This window comes from Coffea arabica, chromosome 3c (assembly GCF_036785885.1).
Source record: "Coffea arabica cultivar ET-39 chromosome 3c, Coffea Arabica ET-39 HiFi, whole genome shotgun sequence".
In the NCBI taxonomy this organism is placed as follows: domain Eukaryota; kingdom Viridiplantae; phylum Streptophyta; class Magnoliopsida; order Gentianales; family Rubiaceae; genus Coffea; species Coffea arabica.
Window position 1 is genome coordinate 43733717 of NC_092314.1, and position 15932 is coordinate 43749648.

General features: G+C 35.1%; 1 protein-coding gene across 1 annotated transcript; it reads left to right on the forward strand.

Annotated features, from left to right (window-relative positions):
- Positions 1-10387: 10387 nt before the first annotated feature.
- LOC113736041 (anthocyanidin 3-O-glucosyltransferase 2-like) lies at positions 10388-12257 on the forward strand. Its single transcript, XM_027262995.2, has one exon. The coding sequence runs from the start codon at positions 10562-10564 to the stop codon at positions 12005-12007; it is 1446 nt and encodes a 481-aa protein (XP_027118796.1). The 5' UTR covers positions 10388-10561; the 3' UTR covers positions 12008-12257.
- Positions 12258-15932: the final 3675 nt, after the last annotated feature.

The window sequence follows — 15932 nt, forward strand, 5'->3', positions numbered from 1 at the left end:
TCTATGTATGAATACAAATGAATAGAAACAAACATTGCAACCAAAAGACTTTTTAGAGAATCTTTTATTCGCAAGCTTCATATCACTTGCAAACAGTGGTGATAGCAAGGGGGGTCAATTGACTCCACTTCACTTTGGGAAAATTAGTTTTTAGGTTTAGGAAATTTAGAAAATTTTAAAGTTGTATATTAGTTGACCCCACTAAATTGTACTAAATTCTCTTACTCTCACCAATATTATAAAATGAAAATATGAAAGTTATGGAAATGCTATTAGCTTGAAAGTTACACATTATTGTGAACCACTAATTTTTATATGCATATTGCTTCTATTTTCTCAACGCTAGTTTTGTAGGTATATATCTCCACCCCCAATTTTTTAGCACACAAATCTTTAAAATCTCAAGTGATAGAAAGTGATGATTAAGAGAATTTTATGTGTCTGTAACATTCAAAGTTATGTTTAGCACAAGAATTCATATTAAAACAATCAATGATTTGACTAAAAATTTACTATAGTTTAGCAAATCTTATCTTACTATAGAAAAAGTAGGAGTTTACTTATCTAAAGGTGTATGGTCCTCTATGCATTATGGGGGTATTGTGTTATCTTAGGGGCAAAATAATCTTTTCACTTGAGCCTCGTCGAAAAAATTATACATGTCTCCGCCTACTGTCTCTCTTCTCTCACTTTTTTTGGCTATGTTCAAGAAATCTTCCTCACAATTTTCCTAGGTTTTGCATAGAAGAGCTTACTGCCATATTTTGGTGGTGTATTTGATTTACGCGATTTGTATGTTGTAAAGCACTAAATCGTTTGTGAATTACCCAAATAACTTAGTGTATGTTTATTTTGGATGGTTTATTAACTTTAGTGTATGTTTTGAACTTGTATAAATTTGTTGGACACAGTTAAAAACGAAGCAATTATATATCACTGTCATCTCGTTTTACAATTGACCAGATATAGCTATCTAATCCTTCATCTCTTACATGTCAATTGACCACCCTGTTTTATGTCAATTAACTCGCAAAACAAAACTATCCCTCTATTATGCTGACTTTTTTTTTTCTTTTTCATCGTTTTCCTATCTTCTTTTAAATTAGTTTTCTTTTGTCAAATTTTTATTTTTGAGTAAATAAAAAATTAATCTATCCACCAATTAAACATTTTAAAATTTTTATTCATCAAAGAGTTAAATTTTTAGTGAAATTATATTCTACTATTATTTCCTTCTATGTATAGATCTTATGTTAATTTGTCTCTCTTTTATGTGTTATAATTCATTCTCACATAAAATGTAGGATGTCCATTCTCTAGCTTAAAAAATTGGAAAAACAATATATAAGTGTTTGTTGTAATTAGTTAATTATAAATCAATTTCATCCATTATCCACATTAAGAAATTAAGAAAAATTTGACATTGTGTAGGTTTTCAAGTTAAAAATTCCTAATTATCTAATCAATTAAGTCCGAGTATTTCAATTTTTCACAAGTATATGTGTCAAATATGTATAATGATAATTTTAGTTGATCCTACAGGATATAGGGTAATTGCTATGGATTTTTAACTTGCACTATTACCTTTTTTTTTAATTTTAAAGGTCTGATTTTATTGCTTTAAGCAAAAAGCCAGTGCTGGAGGGAGGCATAGACCGTACCTCCCAAGAGGACGCTGCATGTATCAAAACTAGGGTAGACCTAGCATTTTCAAAGGGAAAGGAGCCCAAGCCTGTCTAACCTAAATGCCCCTCAGGCTTGAGTAGGGAGCTCCGAAAGATGATGATAGGTTCTGTCATAGCCTTCGTCACAGCCAATATTAGATAAGCTATCAGCCACTTGATTACCCTCTCGGAAGCAATGAGAGATGCTAGTGACATGGGGCAGCAGCTGAAGGAGCGACTGGACTTCCATATCAATACTCCACGGGCATCGAATTGCTTGCTGCACTATCTGAACGAGTACCAGAGAGTCCACCTCCACGTGCACTCCCACATAGCCACAAGAGATGCACAAGTTAACCCCAAAGAGAAGAGCCCTTGCCTCAGCCTGGATGCTAGTGCAGCTCCCAACAAATGTGGAAAAAGCGAGCAGGAGCTTACCCTCGCCATCACGTAAAACACCACCACCTCCCGGCCGTCCCGGATTGCCCCTGGAACTGCCATCCGTGTTGAGTTTAAGCTCCCCCATTATAGGCCTCAACCACTATTACCTAAACAATCAAGAATTTAAGTAAAAGTAATGCTAGCAAAATGGCAAGGTTCAAATTAGTAGAAGGAATTTCCTTGGATTTTTGAATCCCTTGTTGCTCAAGATAAGAAATTAACTTGGTTGATTTAGGCTGTTAATGTGTAACACATCAAAGATATACTGCCAATTTTATTCAAATAATGCTTTCGCCATTACCCAAACATACTCATAGCAAGTTTATGATGAGTTAACTTGATACAAGTTCATTAAGATATATGAAGTAGTAAAATCAAATCTACCTAAATACATTTCCTACTTTCATGAATATGATTTTTAGGGTTTGAGAATCTTGGTCTACACTTGTATGGCAACATTTAATGTACAATAAATGATTGGATAATTCATAGTTGGTGATCAAACAACTACAATATAAAGTGTGTGTGTGTGTGTGTATGAACTAACAAGTTTCATGAAATAACCAAGATCAACACAAGTTAGCACATATATAAAAACTACAAGTTCACCTTTACCCTAAGAGCAAATAGTTTAGGTAGACATGAAATCTAACATGAATAAGCTCATGACACATTTGCAATAGAGCATGAATAAACACAAGGAGATAGGAAGTAAAATTTGAAGAAATCTTATTCCTATGGATGAATCAAGCTTCTCAAACTCCACTTTTACAATTGTTTACTTCTAGTTCTTAAAACAATAGTGTTTCCTCCTAACTAAAAATACCTCACCTTTTGCTTTCTACCACTACTTCTACTAACTAAAGCTCTCTTCTCTCTAACTCTTTTAATCTTGAAATACAATGTGTATATATATAGAAGTTAGAATGAACGAAAGTTTTCAATGAAATAACATAAAGCTTCTTCACAAACTTTTAGGGTTTCTTGGGCAATTACAATTGAAATTTCAGCTGAGAAATGAGTTGTAAAAGTTCTGAAAAAATAAAGTAAGTAGCTATGCAAGTTGCACACCCACCTTAAGAATATGTGGGGTCAATATGCGTGGGTGGGTTGCATATTACATATCCTCGTGTTTTTGCTTCTCCTATATCTTCTTTGTCTTTTTCTGCTCAGCACAATACCGAGGGGAAGGGGGTGAATACTCGCATTTTGGTTGGCATTTTCTACCCAAAATGCTGATCTTGTTTGTTTTGTTATTTCCAAAGCATCTTCAAATCGTGTCTAATGTTATTGCATGAATTCCACTTGATCCAAAGTAACCATGAATTACCAAATCCTACAAATGTAAAAAGTTTTGCACATTAAACTGCTTAAATGCAAGTTTTGGTTATAAAATGGAACTTATGTAAAAATAGTATCTTAAAAGAGCAATTTTCATCCTTAAACCTTAAAAACATTCCAAAACTAAATAAACACATTTAGGAACATGTAAATAAAATACTTATCAAAATTTATTATTTACTTTCATTATAATTAGACAATTCAAAATCAAACACTCATTTTTTACAATCACATTCACGTGCTCATTATTTGGCCATCCTTTTCTTCTTTTTCCTCTAATGGATTTTTCTTACTAGGATCTTTTCTCTACCTTTTTTTCAAAAAATTGATCTTTTTTAATTTTTTTTAATAGGGAAAGGATAGGATTTAAGAAGTGGGAGCGAAGAAGGATATTTAAATAGTAAAATATCCCAAAAAATTGAACTGCAAAGAACTGTATATATGTATATATTTTTATGAACCGGGTTATTTTATTTGATAACAATTAAGGAGGGCATACATGGAAATCAAAGCCAAAACTAGCGCTATCTTAACCTACGCCCTAACTCTACGTAAACTTGGAACATCCATCTGATCAAGAGCGACGTCACCTCTCACCAAGCGAGGCAAATCACGCAACGAGCCATATGTTAGAGTTTTTTCCTGAGTCCGTACCAATGTTGGCAAGGCGGTCAGCCGGTTTATTTGCTTCACGAAAGCAGTGTGATACCTTTCTAACAAACCTACTGACTTTTAACATGTCCTGTAAGTCCCCTTGCAAACGCCATGGCCATCGAGTCTTCCCTAAAATGATCTGAACCAGAACTAAAGAGTCAGATTCTAAGTGTAAATCGGAATACCCACGCGCAATAGCTAGCCTAACACCAAAAAGCAACGCCTTCAATTCAGCCTGCAAACTTGTCATCTCCTCAAAGAAGCACGAATACCCCAAAAGAAACCTTTCTTCCGAACACCGAAACACCCCCCACCTCCACTCACTCATGGATTTCCCCAAGAGCAGCCATCTGAGTTCAGCTTGACCACCGAGTGATCTAGGCAGCTCCACCAAACCACCAAGGTACTAGAAATCCCGTGCAAACCAGCCACTATACCGTAAAAACCTGGCCAATCCTGACCAGAGGTTCTGAAGCCCTGAAACTTAAGGAGGAAAATGCCCCCGAGATCCCCAAAAATTGCTGCACAAACCTAAGCCACGGGCCGCAGATGGCCATCAAATACAAACGAGTTCCGCATCTTCCACAAATTCCAACAAATTAAAGACGGCAATAAACAGAGTAGATACTGAAAATATCGGTTCCGAGTAGGCATCAACCACTAGCTAACCAACTTGTGGCGTAGCATAGAGGAATCCCGAAACCCTCCAATCACCCCTTCGAAATATCCCCAAATCCTCTTTGCCGCCACCCTGGTACAGAAAATGTGATCAGTAGACTCTTGACATGGATGTAGACAACAAAAACAACGAGAGGGACTGAATATACCAAGTTTATGCAACCTGTCCATCACCGGCAATTGGGATCCTATCAACCTTAACATGAAAAAAGAAATCTTTATCGGCAGCCCTTGAAGCCAGGGTCGTGAGTAGAGCCAAGAGTTGTTGCCACCCTCTCGAGCGATCCGGTAGGCTGATGCTAACAAGAAGGCACCGGAGGTACTAGGAGCCAAACCATGGTATCCGCTTGGTCCAGCTAAGGAGGCACAACTCCCATAATCCTCCCCACCCATCCTCCAGGTGCTACCTCGCTCAACCACTATACATTCCAGCGACCCTGTTCAACAAAATCAGAAACGTTACACTCCTGAAAAGTATCTACATGACGACATAATGGACCCGTCCCCAACCAATTGTCATGCCAGAAGCTAACACCACCCTTAGCCAAAACCCAGTGGATGTGTTGCTCCACTACACCCTGGATAGCCACCATTCTTTTCCAAGTCCAAGAATCCTCGGGAGAAGTATCAGCAAAGCAAGGATGATGGTTGGAGCAATATTTAAGGTTCATGAACTCAGCCCACAACAATTGCCGCAACCGGAAGTGCCACCATAGTCTCATGGAGAAGGCATCAAACACGTGCTTTAGGGATCTCAAACCAGCACCCCCCTGTCATATGAGTTGCACAACTGGTCCCACTTGATCTAGTGGAAGCGTGGCCCAGCCTCTGAGGAGCTCCATAGAAAATCAGCAAAAATGCTCTCCATCAAACTGAATATCGACTTAGGAGAGGTTGATGCAGCGAATATGTGAATAGGCATAGAGGAGAGCACACTCTTGATTAGAATTAATTTACCACCATGCGAGAGTAGCCTCCCTTTCCATGACAACACTTTACTCGTGACTGATTTACAAACCCTTGCAAAGTAGCATCTCTTTCGCCGCCCTGCATATAGAGGACAACCCAAATATTTAACCGGAAACTCCTTCGACTGAAAACCAGTCATCTCCGCAATCAACCGTTTCCTACTCCCGGGAAAATTGACATGAGTCAAGACACAACTCTTTTGCTGGTTCACCTTTTGATGAAAGAATTGTATATGTATTATCTTCACGATTCAGCAGGGGTGGTGAGCATCATTAACTGAGTGTATGTAACTCAAATCAAGTTTCTCATATTTTTTTCTTGTACTTAATAAGTTGAACGCATTTATATTAGGAATGATGAATGTGAGGCCCTTAAATTGGAGACCACGTTTTACAGTCATTGAACGAAATTTAAGAATGTATCCTAGGTTTTAAGAGCACGAAATTCTATTTTTAATGTTCCAAAGGAATGTTGAATTAACGATGTATCTCCAAATTCTCTACTTATCCTTTTAGCGGTTGTTGGAATTTTAGCGTAACTTAATTAATTTTTTTGGATATTCAATTATACCCTTATTAATTGACTATCGAAGTTTCATATTATACTCTCTTTAATTTTTTATGATGATTGTTGTCATCTTAGTTTTATTAATCTAATTATGCACTTATTAAATTGATGATTGATGTTTCATATTTTGCTCTTTTTAGTTTTTAATTTATTATGATGATTAAAATTCATTACATCATAACTATTGATTTAAAGGAAAATAATTGTTGATGACAAGATAAAATGTTAAGAGACACTAAGCAGTATCTGGTCTTTGTTTTCTATTGGTCCAAAATACCATTCTTCCTAATAATTAGATTTATTGCATTTCAATAATAGTAATTACTGTAGTAGTAATGAAAAAACTATAACCTTAATTAAATTTGAATTATGAAGATAATAAACAAAATATAATACTCCAAATCAATGTGTCTTTTTGCATTCTATTTTCAGTTTTTATTTTCGTTAAAAATTCTGGATTAGTCATAGCTTAATTAAATTTTTAAATCTTCAAAAATATATCAAAAGAAGGTGTTCTTAGGATAATAGAATCTTTGTCATTTATGCTTTATGCTAGATTTTGTCCAAAAAATTAGAAGATGAAAAAAATAAAAGAAACACAATAAAATTTCAGCTCCCAAAAAATGAATAGTTAGACAGAAAAAATTGATATGTGGTGGATGATTTAAGCTCCATTGTTAATAGAAATAGCATACAAAATATACAAAGAGTTCTCATTTTTTCCAAAAATGGTGCATATAACTTCATATTGAGGAAGCATTACTATATAAAAAGTAGTATGAGTTTTGGTACTTTAGAATGTAAATGTATGCATTATTGTGATCTTAATTTTTGTTATTTCAATTATGCCCTTATTAATTGATGATTGAAGTTTCATATTATGCTCTTTTAAATTTATTGTGATGATTAAAATTCATTATATAATATCTATTGATTTAGGAGAAAATAATGGTTCATTATTATTATTATTACTATATAAAAAGTAACATGAATTTGGCACTTTGGAGTGTAAGTGTAAGCATTATTGTGATCTTAGCTTTTATTAATCCAATTATGCCCTTATAAATTAATGATTGAAATTTTATAATATGCACATTTTAGTTTTTAATTTATTATGATGATTAAAATTCATTATGCCATAGCTGTTGATTGAAGGCAAAATAATAGTTGATGACAAGATAAAATGTTAAGCATTAGAGACTAAATAGGATCTGGTTAAACTCTGTCAAAATTTTCTAAAAATAAAATAAAATAAGATTTTGTTTAAAAAAAAAAAGGATCTGGTCTTTATTTTCTACTTGCCCAAAATGCCTTTCTTCCTCATAATTTGATTTATTGCATTTCAATAATAGCAATAACTATAGCAGTTTCAAAAAAAGATTGTAACCTTAATTAAATTTGAATTATTAAGATAATAAACAAAATATACACTCCAAACTAATGTGTCGCTTTGCATTCTATTTTCACTTTTTCATTTCCATTATAAATTCTTAATTAGTCACAGCCTAGTTAAATTTTCAAATCTTCAAAAATATTACTATTGATTTCTTAAAATAACAGAATCTTTGTCGGTTGTGCTTTATGTTGGATTCTATCCAAAAAAATTCAAAAAGAAAAGAAAAGAAAAAGTAATTATCTCTACCAATAAAATTTTAATTATCACGAAATGAACAATTAGACAGAAAAAAATTATATGTGGTGGAACATTTACACTCCATTGTTAATAGAAATAGTACACCAAATAATACAAAGAGTTCAATTTCAAAGAATACATATCTCTTCAATTTTCAAAAAATAGTGCATATGATTTCATATTGAGGAATTTCATCAAGCAATTGACAAATTCAACTTATGTAACATGAAAAATAATAATCGTAGTGCATGCAACTGATATTTTTGTAAACAATTATTCTATTTTATTTTATTTCATTTCATTTTTAGCCTCCAATCCCTCCCTACACTCTTTTTCATCCCTAATTGTTAGGTATAGAATTCGAATCCTGAACCTGACATTAGAGAAAACGCTAAAAACTCTCTTCTGGTCATTGGGTCAACCTCAATGGTTGGAAAACAATTAACATTTGGTTAGCATGCAAATTCAGGTTATCCTAACTCCAAATAAAACATAAAAAACTGTTCCTATATCTAATTAAAAATAAAAAAATTTAGTTTTATTATCATAATTTATTTGTCTTGGGAAAAAGAAAAACCAAAAGAAATAATTATTATTATCAATATTGTACATACCAATCAAAATATTGATACTTTTGTCAAATCATTTCATATTTGGTCAAATCTTTATTTTCTTAAATGTTAATTTTTCATCTTCTTTACTTAATTGTCCTTAAAACCGTTATTTTAAATTGAAAGAGACCAAATGTATCCTCATATGTTAAAATTTCTCTAGAGACTTTATATGATTTGATACAACATTTAGTGAACCTTTTTTTCCTTTTAAAATAATGGTTTTAAGGACAATTAATTAAAGAAGGTGAAAAATTAAATAAAAAAGAAAATAGGGAGAGAGTTGGGTTGGATGGTAAGATGAAAGGGATTATAAGTAGAAGGTCCTAGATTCAAAACCTCCTACTTATTAAAAAAATAAAAACAAAGTAAAAAGGAAATAGAAAAATATGCAAATATTAAATTTGTTTAAAAATTTTTCACAAAAAAAATTTAATGTATACAAAATATTATATTTGATGATATTATAATCATGTATAAAGCACGTGACACCAGTTACAATAAAAAATGGCAATATGGTTGTGCCAACCTTTTAACTTATGAAACCTCACTAATTATATTGATGATAATGATACCGTAGACGTCTGCCATCTCTTTAGCTTGTGAAACACAGTGTAATCGTGCCCTCAAAATTATGAAACCTTTCCATCCATGGCAGAAATGCTCCTCAAAATAATTCAACTTTATCGGAAGAAATTATGGCACAGTACTTCCCTCCCTATAAGTTGCATCGCACTATATATTATGCCCTCTCTATGACTTAAGAAATATTCCTGTCACTGCTCATCGTGTAGATATGAACAACATCAAGAAAATAGAAATGTGGACGTGAAGGATTAGCATTTTTTTTTCATTTCAATAATGACTACTACCTGATATTGGTTTTTAAATGCATTTGAGCAAAGCTGAACCCATATGCATCAATGTTTGAATTATTTTGTAGGCCCATCCATATGACCTACCTGAGACTATCTTATTGACAAAATTTAGGCACAGAAAAAGGTAGTTGGTAGGGTCAATTTCAATTTAAAAAGATGAGATTGAGTTTGAAATACAAACGAAACTTGTAATAAATTTGGACGTTATCACTATTTTTTACCTACATTGACTTCTTTTTTTCCTTAGTGCTGCAGTTTTAGTGCTTACATAATTACATGGGCAAACTCCAATTTACCCCATGTGGTTTAGTGTTTTTTATATAACCCCTTATAGTTTTAAAAACTATACATAACCCTCTTATGGTTTGGATTAAAGTGTCAAAGTGACGGAAATGATCATTCATAATAGAGTCATCTAAAATGTCAAAAATACCCTTATGTAAAGTTAAAAATTATTTATTAACCAAGGGGGATTATGTATATATTTTGAAAATCATAAGGGGGTTATATGGTAAAACATTAAACTATAAGGGGATTATATGGTAAAACATAAAAATTATACGAGGTTAGTGTGTCATGTATTTATAAGGGTAATTTTGATATTTTCAAAAGTTCCGTTACTTTGACACTTTAATCTAAATCATGAAGGGATTATGTATAGCTTTTGAAACCATAGGGGGTTATGTAAAAAACACTAAATCACATAGGGGTAAAATGTAATTTGCCCTAATTACATTGCACTGTGCAATTAAAACTAACAATTGTAGGAGCCGCATTTCCCTCAAGTCTCAATCATCCTTGTAACAATCATCCCATAAAAGTCTCAATCATCCTTGTAACAATCATCCCATAAAATTTACCGATGTGGATGGGAGATATTAACGAATAGCTGTGCCAATTGTATTTGTCTAATGAAAATGTGATTTGCATATTTTAAGTGCATCGTGATTGTCCAAGAATACATCTCCAGTTCTCACCTACAACCTTACATGTGCAGCACGCCTCCCTATTTCTCAACATTGAATTGTTCATCCTTTGGAATCCAGAGAAGAGTTCATAAAAGATCCCACTCAGGCTTCTACTCTCTGCTCCCCAATCTCAATCTGTCCTTACCAAATAGTATTTATGGAGAAAATTGAAGTAGTGATGGTTATGGCGCCAATGCTGAGGCACTTAATACCAGCCATCGAGCTAGCTAAGATACTGCTTCAAAGAGCAAATTGTCTAGCAATCTCATTCCTCATGATGAATTCAACATTGGACCCCGAAGCCACGGCCAAAATCGAGTCTCTGACTGCCTCTTGCAAATTTGATCGCCTTCATTTCCGTCACCTTCCGATGCCAGACATCTCTCAGTGGAATATTCCACATCAGGGAATCTACCTTCATCAACTCACAGAGTTTCACAAGTCTAATGTACGAGAAACAGTCTCCAAAATCAAAGGTTTTGCAGGGATTATTGTTGACATGATAAACACGCCAATGATGGATATAGCTGACGAGCTCAGTGTTCCTAGCTACATCCTTTTCACTTGTAGTGCGGCCTGTCTTGGCGTTATGCTCCATTTCCAAGCGCTCGAAGATGAGCAAACTATAAAAACATGTCATTTACTCCAGAGAGAAACTAAATTGGTCATTCCTAGTTTTACCAACGAAGTTCCAATTAGTGTACTCCCAATATTTACAACTATGGAGGGAACTTGGTCAGGCAGGTTCTTGAATCATACTCGCAATTATAGAAGAGCAAAGGGCATCATTATCAACACTTTTGCTGATTTTGAATCTCATGCTATTGATTCTTTGTCAATGAAACATTCTTACGGTACAACAGGAGTGCCAACCACCTATCCTGTGGGATTAATCCTGAATAGATCTCAAATCCAGGCAGAATCTACTAAAGGCCATTTAGAATTGATGAATTGGCTTGATGATCAGCCAGCAAAGTCGGTGCTTTTCATCTGTTTTGGTAGTACAGGAAGTTTCAAATTAGATCAAGTGAAAGAAATAGCACTGGGCCTCGGAAAAAGTGGCTATCGGTTTATTTGGGTTCTTAGGCGGCCCCCGGCTATGAAAGGAGGATTTGCAGGGGAATTTGAGAATCATGGACCTCTTCTGCCAGAAGGATTCTTGAATCGAACAGCTTCGATTGGAAAGGTTGTCAGCTGGGTTCCACAATTGGCTATTTTGTCACACCCGGCTGTGGGCGGATTTGTCTCGCACTGTGGTTGGAATTCAACGTTGGAGAGTATTTGGTGTGGTGTGCCAATTGCTACATGGCCGTTGCTTGGAGATCAACAATTGAATGCCTTCCAGTTGGTGAAAGAGTTACGAATAGCTGTGGAAATTAGTTTGGATTACAACGAAGCCAATGAGCATCAACCATTGGTGAAAGCAGGACAAATAGAGAAAGGAATAAGGGAAGTGATGGATGGTGAGAACGAAGTCCGGAAAAGGGTGAAAGAGCTTAGTGAGAAAAGTAGGCAGGCTATGAAGGAAGGTGGATCATCTCATGTGACCTTTGAGAATCTCATACATACTATCTGCAGCAGCCGTCCTAAGTCTGGCGTTTGAATTGATAAACTTGGGGATTTGAAGGGTGAAAACTTGTGTGCTGAACTGAAATGTTAATTTGCTCTATTTTGTAGAGTTACACGTGTTTGATTAAAACTGTCAACAAACGGTAGGGGCCTGCTGAAATCCCCACCACAGCAGGTGGATTTCTTTGTTCCCCTATTTCTGTTCTTGCTGTCTGAGTTTCAATGGAAAGTTCTGGCTCTTTCCTGTTCATATAATGGGAACCTGAACTTTTTCTTCTTTTTTAGCGTTCTCTTGTTTCAAAATGTAGCGTGTTGGTTTTAATTTCAGCGCTTGGTTTTTGTAGCTGAAGATAAACAGTAGGTAGCATATGAGAAAGTAAGATTTGGACCCTATTCATGTTAATCTGGTCAAAAGCAGGTTGCACATATTTTAACAGGCTGTGGCACCAATATGGTATTTCATAAGTGCCCTACCGTTGGTGCCCTCCCGGTCTAATGGTGACTTCATGACTAGGATTGAGTTTCAAACATGTTATTTAGATCGGATTCGAGCAATCTGCAAAATTAGCGAGTCGTGTTCGGGTCAAAACAGTTGACTTGTTTAATTTTTCGACTTGCATTCGAGTTTGACTGGTTGTCCAGAACATATGGGTACAAACCTGACCCGTTATTCTACGTTCGAACCTAATTCTCATCCCTGACAGGGTGTCAAATCTGTGCAATAATAAATACCTGTTTAAATAAAATATAATTTCTGTGGATAGTGATAAGTAGGGTCAAATCCACAGTGACTAGGATAATTTATTTCTTTTAGAGTCCGAAATATGGGGGGTTTTTGAAAATGAGAGTAACTAAATTACTTGGAATAAATTAAAATAAAATAAAACAACTACAACTCAAATAACTAATTATCACAATAAAAATAATAATGGACGAACTCTAGCCAAGAGACAACTTCGGAGATGGTTCACTTAATTCGATCACAGATGCAAGGATTATTTCAGTTACTATCTGATAAATTAGTTATAGTTGTCATACACGCAATAAACAACCAACTTTTCCTCAATTTGTCGATAGCCAAGGTACGACCGTTGGCTATTTTTCTAATCAGGAAATAACCTTAGGTACGACCATAGAAGTTCAATTCCCTAATTGCATGAATAATTAGAAGAGCCTAATTCTAACCAATCAACACGCTACGAGGGTCTCTTTAAGTTAGTCTGTCTATCTCCCTAACACAAATCCAATCATATCAGTTGCCACCAGTTTAGAATAATTAAATAATTACGGATTTAACTACCCTAATTGGCTTCAGGTTATTGAATTAATCTAGAATCCGGACTCTGGATAATCGAATAATAAAACAATCATATGAACATAAAGCAGAAGATAGACGAATACCAGTGAATAATGGAAATAAATAAAAACTAATTCGATCTCACAAATTTGGTAGAACCAAGTCCTCCGTTGTTCCTCGACTAGACGGGATTTAATTCATCTTCATGGAGGAAATCCCATGCAAAAGTGCAGAAGTAATTATTGAAAACAAGCTATGTCTCCGTCCCCCCTAGAAGAAAACGGCAAAGCTATATATAAAGTAATGAATCCGAAGGAACTAGCTAGAAGCAAAAACAAAATGAAGCTCTCCTATTCTAAAACAAAAATTACTTCTTGTCTCGTGGTCCCCACGAATAAGGAACAAGCCACAAAGACTAATGCCTTTCTTCTCCTCTGTACGTTTGTTTCCTTAAAGCCAAAAGAAATGACTCAATGCTATCTATCTAGTGGTCCCCACCAAATTGAGAGTCCAAAGGCCAAAGAATTGGAGCTCTGCGAAGTCCTTGATATTAGTTTCCTCTTCATAGGAAAACTTTTAATCAGCAAAAGAGATGCAATCCGTCTGTGGCACCTTGTGGGCCCGGGTTTGTGAAGCTCTTTGGAGTCTCCCACGTGTGGAGCAATTTCCTCAACAGGTCCTCTTTTTTAGTATATTTCAGTTCAACTTCCCTGTAGATAGGTCCAAATATCAAATATAAGTATATATTAACAATTTAAACAATATTTGGCAAGGACAAAGGGGGAAATTAACAATAAAATTACTAACAATTAGCACCCTATCAATTCTTCTCACACTTGAACCATGCTTGCCCTCAAGCATGAGAATAGCAATTGAACACCAAAATTTGACAATGGCTATTGCTCCAACTACCGTATTGCCAAGATACCCAGAAAGACATATATCAAGCATCACAAGTTAAGATTCAAGAAAAACCACCCCGGTTAGCTTCCCAACGACCAACTCCTCCAATTTAAAGCAAACTAATTTCAGAAAAAGGAATGGTTGCTCACATTTATCAGCAAATGGTCTAACTGTTAACCAAAATCTCGACATTAAGTTCACAAACCGGCAAGCTGATTTATTCGCATACTAACACAATCTTTACTTTACTTTTTTTTTTCTTTTTGTTCGAGTAACAAAAGACTTAGTCTATAGCCCTTAGAGTCTTTTGACGCGAACTCCAACATTTGGCAAATGGAGGAGCCTGGTTACTCAGCTCTAATTGCTACGAGACCACGCACTCATAGCAACTACTATCTTTTGACGCGAAAATCAACACTTTAGGTGAAGATCCCCGATTACTCAGTAGTAACTACTAGCGGAGTACAGTCAACTCTTATTTACAACCATATAGCACGATATCTAAAAGCAACATAAGAATAACAGCAGCCAGCCTCAAATTTCCAGACATGGAGAACTAAAATTAATAATTGGACCAATTTACATGAAAAATGCCAACAATCATTCCCTATGCCTAGAAAAATTAACCAAAAATTGGAAAAGTTAAGCAATTTCTTGATATTCATCAAAGAGATGTTCCTGAATTCAACCACATCAACTTGATACATTTTTATTAATAAACTTGGCAATAGCATAATTAGATACAACAATCCAGCATCAAACTTGGTATTCATATGAAGATTGACCATTAGAGAAAAAAAAAAGGAGATAAATATCAAACTAAAACAAAGGAAAAACCTCTAGAACCTAAAAACCAAAAATACTAGCACCCCAACTGATATCCCCCCCACACCTAAATAACACATTGCCTTCAATGTGATAACGTAAAAGCAGAAGGAAGGAGAGGAGCGACGGTACTTCCTTGAAGTCATCAAAATAGGGGCAGTTCAGGTGAAAATTGTGGATCAACTCGCATCTGGAGCTGGTGCCATTTGTGGCTTCACCATGGACTCTAGATATCACTCTAAGCGACAAGAGACTACAATTGCCAACAAATAATGGAAACCGAAAATTCAAAGCAATAACAATTTTAAAGCCAATCCAACGAATAAAATGCACAATTCAACCACCCAGAGGACATACATATACCCCAACACTTATAGCAATGGCAATCAATAAGCACTTGCGGTCCCAAAGTAGTCAATTTCAAAATCAATGCAATCCAAAGTGCAACAAGTGCTCCCAAGAACTTAGTAAAGGAAACCAAAAGGATAAAATGCTCCTAAACAAGGCAATCAGAGGCAACTAACTTCAATAAGCAAATTTAAGCGTTACAGGCACCTCCCAATTTAACAAGCAAATTACCCACAATTAGACACAAATCACAGCAAATTAGACATAATGGGACCCAAAATCGTAACAACCACCTCCAATTGGACAGTCAATTACCCCATTCAACCTGCCAAAATCAGCAATTAACCAAAGAAAATGCTCAAATCATCTCCTGCACTATCTAAAACAACTCAATCATAGGTTGGACAGAAACGACTCAATCACAAATGCCCAGTAGTCACAACTCGATCAATTGGAAAACTAATAACACAGGATAAACAAATGTTAAACAATTACCATCGCCAGTACCACTGGTAAATGCACAGGAAAAAATTAAATCAAATGGCCAAACAAAGCCACTAAGAAATACAAACAGCACCAGACAATA

What these genes read in the sequence shown, in the direction of transcription:
- LOC113736041 (XM_027262995.2), top strand. Translation starts at nt 10,562, where the DNA reads ATGGAGAAAATTGAAGTAGTGATGGTTATGGCGCCAATGCTGAGGCAC.